Here is a 13,717-nt window from a genome sequence, read left to right on the forward strand (position 1 = left end):
GGGGTTTCGCATCGCATGCCAGGCGAAATCTAAGTATTCGCATCGCATGCTATGCGAAGCGAAATACTTCCATGCGAAGCGAAATTCCCATGCGAAGCAAAATACTTCCATGCGAAGCAAAATCTTTCATGCGAAGCGAAATGGCCATGCGAAGCAAAATTCTTCCATGCGAAAATCTTCCAGCCTCAACCCCAGCCAGGGGCTCTGCCCCTTGGACCCTGCTAAAGGCTGTCGCCCCTAGACCCCGCTACCAGGGGCGCTGCCCCCGGACCCCCGTTAGCTGAGGGTTTCATTAACTTAGATGTAAGTAGTAATGGATAATTGACACGCGTAATGTGTTGTACAGTTAGCCGTGCACAGCTAAGGAAGGGCATTACCATTAACGGCGAGAGAAACCGACTTCAGGTGAGTTCTAGCCCCATTTCTCTTTGAAATGTTTTCGGGGCTATCTGCATACTTGTAAGATGATCAACATATATACTTATATGATTAATGTGAGAATGAAAGAAAGATGTTAGAACTTGCATATGTTAGTTGTTTAACTTAACATGATTGTAAGAGTCTAGAAAGAGTATAAAGTTAGAGTCTAATGTAAGAGTCAGGGTGGCAGGCCCTTCTAATACCTGGGCAAGAATAGTAAGAGTCTAATGTAAGAGTCAGGGTGGCAGACCCTTCTAATACCTGGGCAAGAATAGTAAGAGTCTAATGTAAGAGTCAGGGTGGCAGGCCCTTCTAATACCTAAGAGTCAGGGTGGCAGACCCTTCTAATACCTGGGCAAGAATAGTAAGAGTCTAATGTAAGAGTCAGGGTGGCGGGCCCTTCTAATACCTGGGCAAGAGTAGTAAGAGTCTAATGTAAGAGTCAGGGTGGCAGGCCCTTCTAATACCTGGGCAAGAATAGAGTGGCCGACTCTATGATATCGGTGCAAGAGGTCGGGCGGCAGACCCGTATAATATCTGTGCAAGAGGTCGGGTGGCAGACCCTTACAATATCTGTGCAAGAATGTATGTATAATTGTATGTTTGTAAGAATGTGTAAGAATAACGTAAGAGTAGTACAAATAATATTTGTATGTAAATGAAAGGATGTGTAAGAATAATTATATGTACGTGAAAGAATAAAGTAAGGTATATGCAAGACGAAAGAACATAAGAACAGGACAAAGGTAAGAATGGTACCCACGGGTACAAATGTGTAAGAACAATCCTATAAACTGTTAAACTAGAACTTACTCAGCGTAGCTGACTTTTAGTATGCATGCAGACAAATAGGTTGAGGCAGCTGGCTTGAGGAGGGACACATGGCATGAACTGAAGAGACTGGCATCCGCGATGAAGTTTCATAACTGTTTTAATTAATGTTTATGAAACGACAATTTGTATGTTAAGACAAATACGAATGTTTTGTAATGTGACGTTTGAAGTTTTAAATTTATTCCGCAAAGTTTTAATTAACTCTGATTTTTAGAAATGTCTTATGAGTAAATCCAACACCAAATTAGGATTTCCGGAAACGGGGCCTTACAAATTAATTCATAATATGGGGCATATTTAAAGAAAGGTCCGGTTACAAAACCATTTACTAATTTTGATTATTCTTTTATTTAAATAAAAAAAAGATTTTAATGGTTGAATAAAAACTTGCAAAGTGACACAAATAAATTTTTATTTATTATAATAGTAGACATATAAATTTAGTAACAATTAATTTAAAATAATTATTTTAGTCTTCTAGCCTAATTCTTAATTTAGTAAATTAATTTAACAATATGCTAAAATAAAAAAAAACTCATATTAGAAAATAACTACTAAGTATCCACAAATTGTATTTTGTATCTTTGAAAACTAAATAACCTAAAAATACATTTTTTCAAACAGTTTTTAAAAGATTAAAATGTTATTTTTGTTATCACTTATTCCTTTTAATCAAATAAATTATAAAACTCATTACTAACACAATAAATGATATATTTTTTAATTGTGTTCATATAAAAACATTTTTTTTCCATAATCGTAAATACATACCTAAGTTTAAGAATTCTAATTTTAACTTTTAACTAAAAGTATTCCGAAAATAAAAATATTTATTCGGAAAGAATCTCAAATTAGTTTTTAAAAAGTCAAGTTCTGTCACAAAAATAAACATTTTAAAAATCCCGTCGATTTGGTTTCCTTATCTTTAAACTTTAACAAATCCGTCCCATTGACATTAAATGTATCATTTTTTATATGTTAGTTTTTTTAGAAAACTCGTGTTTTCTCAAAAATCACAACAAATAATGTCATTTAATTAACGACTTGTTTATTTTTTAAATTGCATTTTACGATGACTTTGTATGATAATTATATTGTTAAATTGTATTTTGATAATTTATTAAATTTATGGTGGTTGTTGCGAAACAACCTTTTAGCCCATGTCAATAAGCCAAAACAAAACGTACTTATCTAAAAGCCAAACAACTTATTGACATATTAATTTTTTTTTAAATACAATAAGCTAATAAACTCTTTCTAAAAACACAATCAAATACCATCTTAATAAAAAATAATGTAATTTTCAAAACCGTTTTCCTTTTTATGTTTTAGAAAGTGCTTTTTAAACCTATATACTTTTTATTTTTCTACAAAAAGTGTTTTGAGCCTTTTATTTTTTTAAATGATTTTTCAGGAGTAATAAAACAATTAGGTTGGCGGGAATGTCTCTCCCTTCATTCACCATCGTTCATGTGCTCTCTCCTCCACGTCACCCAACTCATTTTATCCTTAGCCATCACTTAATAATGAAATGCTGATCATTCATCAATCTCTCATTCAATCATTTTAAATAATCAAAATTTAAATAAATAAAAACCTGAGTTAAGGTTGTATTTTATTTACTAAATTAAATATTGGATCTTAAATATAATTAATTAATAAAGTAAAGTGATATTTTTTCAACACAAATAATGAAAAGCGTGTGTAAGAAAGAAAAAAAAAATGATTTATTATACTTGACCAACACCAACACAATTAACCTAGCTCCTGCTATTTACGTCTTCCGTCTCCTTCGGACTAAATCATATTTACACTTCTTTATTTCTATCATTTTTTGTCACTACATCACATAGGAGATAGATAGAAAGGCCGGAAGAATGTCACCTTGAATGCTTGGGATGATCTAGGTGGCTACCGTGTCCAGAACTCATTTTTTCAGATATTGACCCAGACGATGCGGTGTTTCTACTGGAGTCGGGGCAACACTGAACCCATCATTCGGGCGCATTTAACCTAATGCTACAATAGATATTACAAGTCCTTATAATCTATCAGATTTTACAAACTTCGAATTTCAAAAAATTATGGGTATACATTCGTAAATTATATAGTCTTTTTCAAAACTTATCATTTAATCCTTCATATATATATTACATATATTTATTTATAACAAAGTACAATAATTATGATTTGATTTGGTGTTGCTATACTTTACATATTATTATGTTGACTTCCTATATCATCATTAGACTACCAACTTCCACCACGAAAGTAACTAGAAATCGGGTACAAGGACATTTTACCTACCAACTAATCAAACAAAGCATGCTTTACATAATATTCCCATTTCTATAATGCTTTGTTGCTGTCCCAAAGACACACTCCAATAATAACCCCCTCTCAAGCATACACACACATCCACCACCACCATGTACACCATCATCATCATCCTCCTCCTCATACTCTCCACCACCGCCGCCATCACCACCCTCTCATCCGATATCACCGCGCTAAAAGCGATTAAATCGTCCATTAACCCGGCCACCATTCCCACTTACACATGCTTACACTCATGGGACTTCACCTCGGACCCTTGCTCACCACCTCATGTCACACACTTCCTTTGTGGATTATCCTGCTCCGGCGACCGAGTCACCCAACTCACCCTTGACCCGGCCGGTTACTCCGGCACTCTCCCGCCACTCGTTTCCCAACTCACTCAACTCATCACCATCGACCTCTCCGACAACCGATTCCACGGCCCCATTCCCAACTCCCTCTTCTCCCTCCCCAATCTCCAAACACTCATCCTCGCCGGCAACTCATTTTCCGGCGTCAGCCCGCCGGCGATCACGAATCTTAAAAGAATACAAACCTTAGACGTTTCCCATAACTCGTTATCCGGATCACTTCCCAAAACATTTGCCTCACTCACCGAGCTGACTCGGCTCGACTTGAGCTTCAACCAACTCACCGGCCCCATCCCCATACTCCCAAAAAATATAATCCAACTCGCACTTAAAGCGAATTCGCTATCTGGGTACCTCCAGAAACAATCTTTTGCCGAGTCCACTCAGATGGAAGTAATCGAACTGAGTCAGAACTCACTCACCGGAACAATCCCCGGGTGGTTTTTCCTATCACCCTCCCTCCAACAAATCAATTTATCCAACAACAGTTTTACTCGCTTCGAGATATTAAAACCCGTCAACAGCAGCCTCGTCGCCGTAAACCTCGGCTTCAATAAACTTTCCGGCTACCTCCCGGCGGCATTTCCGGCGTACCCCATGTTGGCGTCTTTGACACTGAGTTATAATAATAATTTAAAAGGAAGAATCCCGTGGGAGTACACCAAGCTAACCAGATTGTTTCTTGACGGAAACTTGTTCATCGGATTGCCTCCGAAAGAGTTTTTTACGCGGAAAGCATCAGTTTCCGGCAGCCTAGGGGACAATTGTTTGAAGAGTTGTCCGGCATGGTCAGAGCTTTGCTTCAAGTCGCAGAAACCATGGTCGGTTTGCCAAAAAGCATATCGTCATCGTGGGAAACTCGAATCAAAGTCGTAAAGTTGTTCGTCTTTCTTTGTTTTATTATTTTTGTTTTGTTAGTGTAATTAAAAATGTTTTAAGCTTATTTTTTAAATCATTTGTTGTACGTCACCACGTATCATACATATATATATTTTATTGTTGTGGGTTATTTTAGACTCAGATTCTACAGGCTTATTTTATATTGAAAATATTGTTTTTTTATTTATTTGCCCGTTGTAATCAAACGTATTTTTGGAGATTATATTAAAATGAATGTCATTTGATTGTGTCCCATCACTCTTATATTATCGTAAATCCACCGTATAAGTAGGATATGTTTTATTAGATTCCTATAGTAGGTCTTTCAATTGGTCAAAGGACGTATGAATAACGGATTTTCTATGGACACCGTCCCATTGCTAAAACACCGGCCTATACGTCGCGTATAGGTCTATACGTGGCGCATAGGCCAGTGTTTCTAGAAAATCCAACCAATTTTGTCTTATTATGTTTTTTTTTATTTTTTTTCTTTGTTATTTTGTTATTATTATTATTATTATCATTATATATTAATTAATTATTTATTTATTATTTAATATCCTTTCGGTGAAAAACAGTTAACATATATATATACCAAAAATCATTGTTAAATCTGTACAAATAAAAGAAAATACAACAACTAAAACATAAAATCTACGTGAAGTCCCCCATGTCCATGCTCATGTCGTCGTCATGGCCCACGAGCCCCCCGAACGCGTCGCCAACGTCGGCGTCATCCTCTCCCCTGCGCCTCGGCCCCGAACCGTCCGGGGAATCCACGTTGTCGCCCCGTCCGCGTCTCACGCCAGACGTGCTCGCCTCGTGGTCAAAACTGGGGGTGGTGGCAGTGGCACGGTAAACTGCTGTCCAGACAGCTTCGCTACCCGACTGGCAACAAGCCAGTCGATCTGGCGCGACATCTGGCTCATCCGCCAGTCCGTCTGGCGCGACATCCACCTCATCTCCAACTATAGGGCCTCCAACCTAGCGTCGATGGCGGGACCCAGACGCACCGCGTGATATGTGCGTGGAACTTGTTGCGTCGGCCCCTAACAACAAAACCACAGAAATACGTTTAATACGAAGTTGAATTAAAAGAAACGATAAAATGATAATATATTAAAACGTACCTGAGATGCGCCTGGATCCTCACGTCCGGCACCACCGTCGTCAGGATCCCCGCCAGCCCCCTCACCCGCGTCGACAGGCTCATGTACAAGCTCCACCTCCGGTGCCGCGATTGGGGGAGGCTCGACTAAAGGCACCGGGACAAGGCGCACGTGCCCCCGCCCCGGCCACCAGTCGGTCCCGTGAGCCGTGGGGCCCGGGGAACGAACGCACAATGTGCATGCCGCCGCAACGCTGGCGGTCCAGCGGGCAGGGAGGGGTCGGAATGATACGCAGGCCGTCCACCAGGTCTCCATGGCCCAGAGATATCGCAAGCTGGGTGACGTACCCGCCACCCATCAAGGACCCTCGTCCCTGCCTGAACTGGTAGGCGACAAAATAGTCTGCAAACCCCCTAGCGAGGTTGCAGTGCCTGTGAGTCAGCAGGCACCTAAAAAAAACAGGTCGCGTAGGCTGCAGTGATCCACGCCCTGATTGCGACCCGCAATGGACATCGCAATCAGCCTGTGAAGGTACCTGTATAATATAAGATAATATCATTTATTAACAATAATAATAATTATATTATATTATATTATATTATATTATATTATATTATATTATATTATATTATATTATATTATATTATATTATATTATATTATATTATATTATATTATATTATATTATATTATATTATAATATATATATTATATTATTAATATATATTACGTTATACTAAACAATAGAATATATTTTAAGAACGTACATGTGCAGCGGGTCCCTAATAGACGAGACCTTGGAACTGGTGCCCAAGGTCCTATCCCCGAAGTCGTGATTGCTGATGGCCCGCCACCATACCCGCAACTCGTCCTCCGGCATCTGGTGGATGCTCTCCGTGTATATCGGGCTGCGTACCTCCTGCGCGGTGTATAAGCCTAGAGCAACCGCGAACTCCTCCATCGAGAGATGGACGTCATGCCCAAACATGCGGAAGTAAGCCTCCGACTGTGTCGTATCGGCGCCTGGCACCCTCATCTCAATCTCTGGCATACCAGGCGCGCGAGGCCTGCAATAATATAATATAATATAATATAATATAATATAATATAATATAATATAATATAATATAATATAATATAATATAATATAATATAATATAATATAATATAATATAATATAATATAACAATGTGGAGTAAACTTACGTAACGCATATCGTGGAGTAAACTTCCAATGTCAGCTCCCGGTGAGCTGATAGTGGCATACTGAAGCATCGGCTCCAGGGCGTATCCTTTCCAATGTACTCAGTCGCCCGCTGGTGCGCGTCACAGGACTCCAAAAACGACCAGGAAATAATCGTGTTGGGAAACGGGTGCATCTGGCGTAGGCGGATGTATCGTGTGTGGGCGTCCGAACCCTCAGGAAACTGCACATGAGTGTAGGTGAGCAACATGTTGTTGCCCTTAAGGGGTCCGCGGCCCCGCCCCTCGCCCTGCCCAGGCTGCTTGAGCTCGTGCTCAATCTCGTCGTCCACAAACTATAATAATAAAAAATAATAATAATAATAATTAAAACAATAACAATTACAATAATAACAATAAATAGTAATAATAAATATTAATAATAATATTTATAATAATATTTACAACAAATAATAATAATAATTATAATAAAAATATTAATAATAACAATAAATACTAATAATAAATATTATTAATAATATTTATAACAAATAATAATTATTATTATAATAATAATTATAATAAAAATATTAATAATAATAATAATAAATACTAGTAATAAATATTGATAATAAAATTTATAATAATATTAATAATAATATTTATAATAATATTAATATTAATAATAATAATAATATTATTATTATTAAAAATACTCAGAAAAAAAAATTATATCAGACGCGACGTATAAAGCTCTACGCCGCGTCTGACAGTCCAGGTAAACCGACTGCCGGACTCCGGCCGACAGTTTTATCCATTCAAACAACATAATCAACATCATCACATCATCAACAACACATATTAATCATCATGTTAACCTAATCATCATCACTAATATAATATTAAAAAATTACCTCCATATCGTGTCGGTGTCGCTGTCGGGTGAAATCTCGTCGGCTCGTTTGGTATTCCGGTCGCCGTCCGATATAGGCTCGTGTGTGGATGCTCGGTCGTTCGCGCGGGAGTTTTGAAATTTGAAAGTGGGCGTCTGAGCATGCGTATGCTGATAATATGGGGTCCTAGACGCCACGTATAGGCCTATACGTGGCGTCTTACGCCTAAGTCTGGTGGCTGAGCAGACATCTACTGATATAAGGGGTCCTAGACGCCACGTATAGTCCTATACGTGGTGGCGTCTTAGGCCTATTATTTTTATTTAATTATCATTATTTATTAGTATTTATTATTTATTAGTTATTAATATTAATATTAATTTGTTATTTAGTTATTATTATTTATTATTTATTATTATTATTATTTTTTTATTAATTTTTTTATATTATTTAGTTATTATTGTTAATATTTGTTTGTTATTTAATTATAGTTATTTATTATTTATTATTTAATTTATTATTATTATAGATTTTTTTGTCCATTGATACTATACGTGGCGTCTTAACCCTATATTTTTTATTTAATTATCATTATTTATTAGTATTTATTATTTATTAGTTATTAATACTAATATTAATTTGTTATTTAGTTATTATTATTTATTATTTATTATTATTATTGTTATTATTATTATTTTTTTATTATTTTTTTATATTATTTAGTTATTAATATTAATATTAGTTTGTTATTTAATTATTGTTTTTTATTATTATTAAAATTATTGTTATTTATTATTTATTATTATTATTATTATTATTATTATTATTATTATTATTATAGACTTTTTTGTCCATTGATACTATGTCTTCTATAAGTTCTCTAGATCTACGTTAGAGGATTCCCTTCGCCAACCCTGGCGTATGTCTTCGTACTCATTCAAACGTTGTCCGAACCGTGTTTTCCATTCGAGCGCCGCCAGTACGGCGCTTCTTTCCCAATTAGGGTTTGGCCTAGGCATTAGGAAATACCCTACCAGGTTTATATATATTCAGTGATCACCTCCCCAGTTAGCGATGCCTATAACCTGTGGATCTGGAACCAAGTCAGGACCGATTCTCAATGGGAAGTAAGATTCGGTCTGATTGCCAACTAGGTTGACTAACACACATGCGTATGTCTGAGCAGCCACGTGCCCGTGACCAGGTAAGCTGAACCAACGACTCGGCGGCGCCGGTTTGATCGTGTTGTAGTACGGAATGCTGGAATGAACCCAGCCGTACAATCTGTCATCCTCTTTGTTGAACATCGCCCTCCACCACCCTTCGTTCGTTTCCAGCTCGTTCTGCATCGACCGCCTAATATCCGGCCAAACTTTCTCATGTATCCCCAAACCCACTGCAATTGATCGAAAACCGCAGTTACCGTCTAGGCGTACGTTTTTGATGTCTGCGACGAACGGCTGGGCCCAGCTAGGAATGACGCTCCTAAACGTTTCTATCGCCGGTACTTGCGCAAGCGAAACCATCAAAGGAAACCCGAGGTGAGCTCCCGTAGGTCGTCCACGAGGAGTTTTAAACCGGGACGCTGACTGGGACAACGAACGATTCAGCGAGGATGGGGTGGGGTTTTCTTGGCTGGGCCCCTGTGGCGAGGATGGGTTGTAGAAGCTGTGTCTGGGGAGATCTGGAGCGGGGGTGTATGCGCTGTGCCTCGGGGGATCTGGTTTTTCGGGACGCCCCCGAGGATCCTCTCTTTTTTCTGGCTCCTTCTTTTTAGATCTTCCTGGAATAGCAGACAAGAGCCTGGCGAAAAAACATTTCTTTTGATTAGGGTCATCTATGGACGATAGCGTATCTGTGATGTCCCGTAGACCTGCTGCGTAGTCTGGCTCTTCGTTCGGTGGACAGGCTGGATCAAAATTAAGCCTCTTCCAGAACGGGTCAACATCCTCTATTGGGATACACGTGTCGTTAACTATGTATCCCTCAATCCGACAGGCACATGGCAGCCCCGAAGACGAATACAAATGGTGGTCGCATGAAACGCCGCCGTCACGCATCTTGTGTATCAACCCATACTCGTTCACAAGTAAACCCAGAGCGTGAATCGACACCCTGTTTATTAGCTTCTTCAACCAGACGTGCTGTCGATGTCCTTCCATGACCTTCGAGCGGGAGGCTTCAAAAGATTTACCGGTTTCTTTCATCTGCGAGTTGACCATTTTAAGGATTTGCCTGGCAATTGGGTCGAGCGAGTTGTTGCTTCCATTGAGGTACCTTTTCAGATATGCGTGCTGGCTCTCAACTCGGTTCATCGTAGTTTCGCCGTAGTTTCGGCGTTCGTCGATCCAGTAGGCTACAAACTTGTGTTTGTATGGATCCAGCCAGCTCTTGCGAATGTATTGCCTGACCTCTGAAAAATAAAAGGAAACGTTATTAACACGTATGTTTAGGCTATTAAAAACTGTCAGGTGATACGAAGGACTCATCGGCTCTATCATCCCGTATCAAATGACGCTCCATGTTGAGGCGACGGTGGTCGTACTCCTGAATCGTCGGCGACTGATACAGGACCTTCCACCAGTACGCAAAGTCCGTCCCCATTTCCGTGCTATATAGGCCCTTAAATTTTCTCCTTATATTCTCGGATATGTGCCACATGCATAAATTTTTGGTGGCATTAGGGAAGACCGCGTCGCATGTGTTCATGAGGGCCTGGTCCGCATTAGTTAGGATCACGCGTGGCTCCATACAGTCGTAAAGCATTTGTTTAAGTTTCTCCAGAGCCCAGCCGAAGTTCCTCTGCCGTTCCCTGATCACAAACGCGGCGGCGATACAAAACGACTGTGATGTCGAGGTCACACCGATAAACTGAACCAACAGCCAGTCGTACATGTTGGTGTTGTACGTCGTGTCAACCATCAGCACCTCGGGGAACGCAAGCCACATCTTATGCGACTTACTATGACAGAAGAAAATTTCCTCCGTCATGTCGTTGGTATAACTCTCCCGGGTATAGAACGTGAAACCGTTGCCTGCGAGAAAGTTTTCCAGCGCCTGCATTGGATGAAATAAAACTTTGCTAAATATTAAAAGCACAACAAGTACACATTAAAACTACAAGTGTTTTGAACTACCTTCATAGGGGTGTCGCCTAGTAGCCCATCCCTCATAATCTTGGCGGTGTGATTGTATATATCTTTTAATAAAGGTTGCACACCAAGAAACTTTTCGCGGAGGGCTGCTTCGATTTCTTGCGGCTTCACACCGGCCCTGTGTAAACTCTCAACCATATCCAGCTGGTCGGTGTTTATTTTTCTAAAAGATGCACACACCTCCTCGAATTCAACGGGATCATGGTTGTGAGTCTCGTTTACCACTTGAACCCTCCAACATGCACCCCTCGAGTCGTACCTGCCCAGGATCTTAAACGGACAGCATTTTTTTATGCTGCCGGTACGTCTCACCGTCGCCTTTATTTTGTGTTCGCCTCCACGATTGCATGCAAGGTCCACGACGTTTTTCCTTGACCGATGGACCACAACAACAAACCCATGCTCTCGTCCTCTAACTTTTTCCCATTTCTCCAGCTCCTCGCGGCTCTCAAAAATCTGAAACAGTTTTACGCTAATTCTTAAGCCGTTTATTAAATAACATACAAACAAATAATATTAACTTAAACAAAACACACGGTGTCTTACAGCATCTGTTTTATACAAAACCTTCACCTCGCGTATGTAGTCGTCATCGTACCCATCTTCGTTATTTGGGTTTGGCCCGGCAGAATCATTTCGCCCGTGGTGCGATGAAGAATCGGTTCCATAAAACGGATCATTTGCTACTGGTGGCTGGTATGATGACGTAGCCTGACCTCCGTAATCCGACCAGGTGACAGATGACGGGTACGAAAGTTGTCTACCGTAATCCGACACGAAGTACTCCTACCATACATAAATTAGAAATTCAAACAACAGTTCCAGTGGTAATAATTAATAATAATAATAATACCTATAATTATATAAAATATAATATTTTAATAATAAATAAGAATATTAAAATAATAATAAGATAACCGTATATTTACAAAAAGACTGTACAACAAAACCTGGTTCAAGTTTGGCAAGCCCGGCGAGCCAGTGTTACCATAAAACTGTTCAGGCTGGGTATCATACCCGACATACTCCTAACAAAACAAGAAGAAGAGAAAAATAACGAAGACAATTGCTATTGTATGGATTGTTGTTTGAGTTTGTGCTTTCATTGTGTATTATGCAAACGTGTCAACGAATGCTGTAAACATACGTGTTAATATCCGGGTCAGCACCGAACCTAAACCCACGTCTGCATATGTGTCAACCGGTTCAGCTAAGTGCGAACTAATATCTCAATCTGGTGCTCGTTATGTTGGAGATATGACCGAATTTCCATATATCCGTCCAAAGTAGGGGCTCCCGTTCTCGCTGCCGTTAGTGGATACCGCGTATCCGAGAGATTCAAACTCATCAAACTAGAGTTTCGATCTGGTGCTGGTTATCTCGACGCAATGAATTCTTATACTGCACATCTACTATATATATACGTATATATAAAAGCCGATAATTCTTTAATATACGCAACATGAGCAACTTAGAATACCCCAACTAAAAATAAAACTAATAACAATCCTAAACTTAAGCTTAGTAACGTCTGATATGTGTTCGAGTGAACACAACTACGGTTGTCAGTGGTGACCGACGGTCAAGACCGTTAGAGTTCGAAGAAATCGAAGAGCCAGATTTGAGATGTCGATAACGAAAGCAGCCAAGAAATTGAAAGTTCGTTTGGAAATGCCAGTTTTCCCAAGTAAGCCACTTTAATGATTGAAGATGCCCATAACGAAAGCAGCCAATAATTTAAAAGTTCGTTTCGCACTGTCAATTTTCCCAAATAAGTCCTACTACTAAACGCCCGTTATCGAATTTCCAATAATAATATGTTATTGATAATTAAATATTATTAATATTAATAATAATCATAAATAACATTAATAATAACAAAAGAAAAGAAATAAAAAAAGGAAAAAAAAACCATAATAAGACAACACTGGTGGGCTTTTCTAGAAAAACTCACTAACATAAATATAACATATTACAATATAACATAATATAATAATATAATATAATAATATTATTATATTATATTATATTATACAATACGCTATACAAACGTACCTACCGAAAGTCTTGCGTCGCCGCCTAACCCCGACATCTGACTCTCTGGCGTACATCAGGTACCTAATAATAATAATATTTTAGTACTAATAATAATAGGAAACTAAATGCTTTAAAACTAATAATTATATGTTTAGAATAAAAATAATAATAATATAATAATTAATATTTTAATAGTATTTTACTATAATTATTTTAATAAGATTTTAATAATAATAAAAATATAATAATTTATATTTAAATAGTATTTAAATATTATTATTTTAATAATAATAATACTATTTTAATAAATACAATAATAGTATTTTATTTTACTAACAATAATATTTTCATAACAACAATATCTTAATAATAATATTAATATTTTAATAGTAATAATATAATAAAAATTTTAGCGCTAACGGTAACAATACGGGAAATCTATTTTAAGTTTAGGAGGCCCGGCGAACTAGGGTTACCGTCAAACGGTCGGTGCCTAGACAAATTTATAAAGTAAACCATT

At 38.3% G+C, this 13,717-nt stretch overlaps 1 protein-coding gene across 1 annotated transcript; it reads left to right on the forward strand.

The window, feature by feature from the left end:
• Window positions 1-3,683: 3,683 nt before the first annotated feature.
• Window positions 3,684-4,820, forward strand: LOC143542922 (uncharacterized). The gene has a single exon (XM_077035380.1). It carries the CDS (start codon window positions 3,684-3,686, stop codon window positions 4,818-4,820), a length of 1,137 nt encoding a protein of 378 aa, XP_076891495.1.
• The last annotated feature ends 8,897 nt before the right edge of the window (window positions 4,821-13,717 follow it).

Source organism: Bidens hawaiensis, unplaced genomic scaffold (assembly GCF_021521415.1).
Source record: "Bidens hawaiensis isolate Kalapana, Puna unplaced genomic scaffold, B.hawaiensis_p1.1 tig00013001_1, whole genome shotgun sequence".
Lineage (NCBI taxonomy): Eukaryota > Viridiplantae > Streptophyta > Magnoliopsida > Asterales > Asteraceae > Bidens > Bidens hawaiensis.

Bases quoted from the DNA above. Each gene is read 5' to 3' on its own strand.
- LOC143542922 (XM_077035380.1), top strand. From the start codon at position 3,684: ATGTACACCATCATCATCATCCTCCTCCTCATACTCTCCACCACCGCC.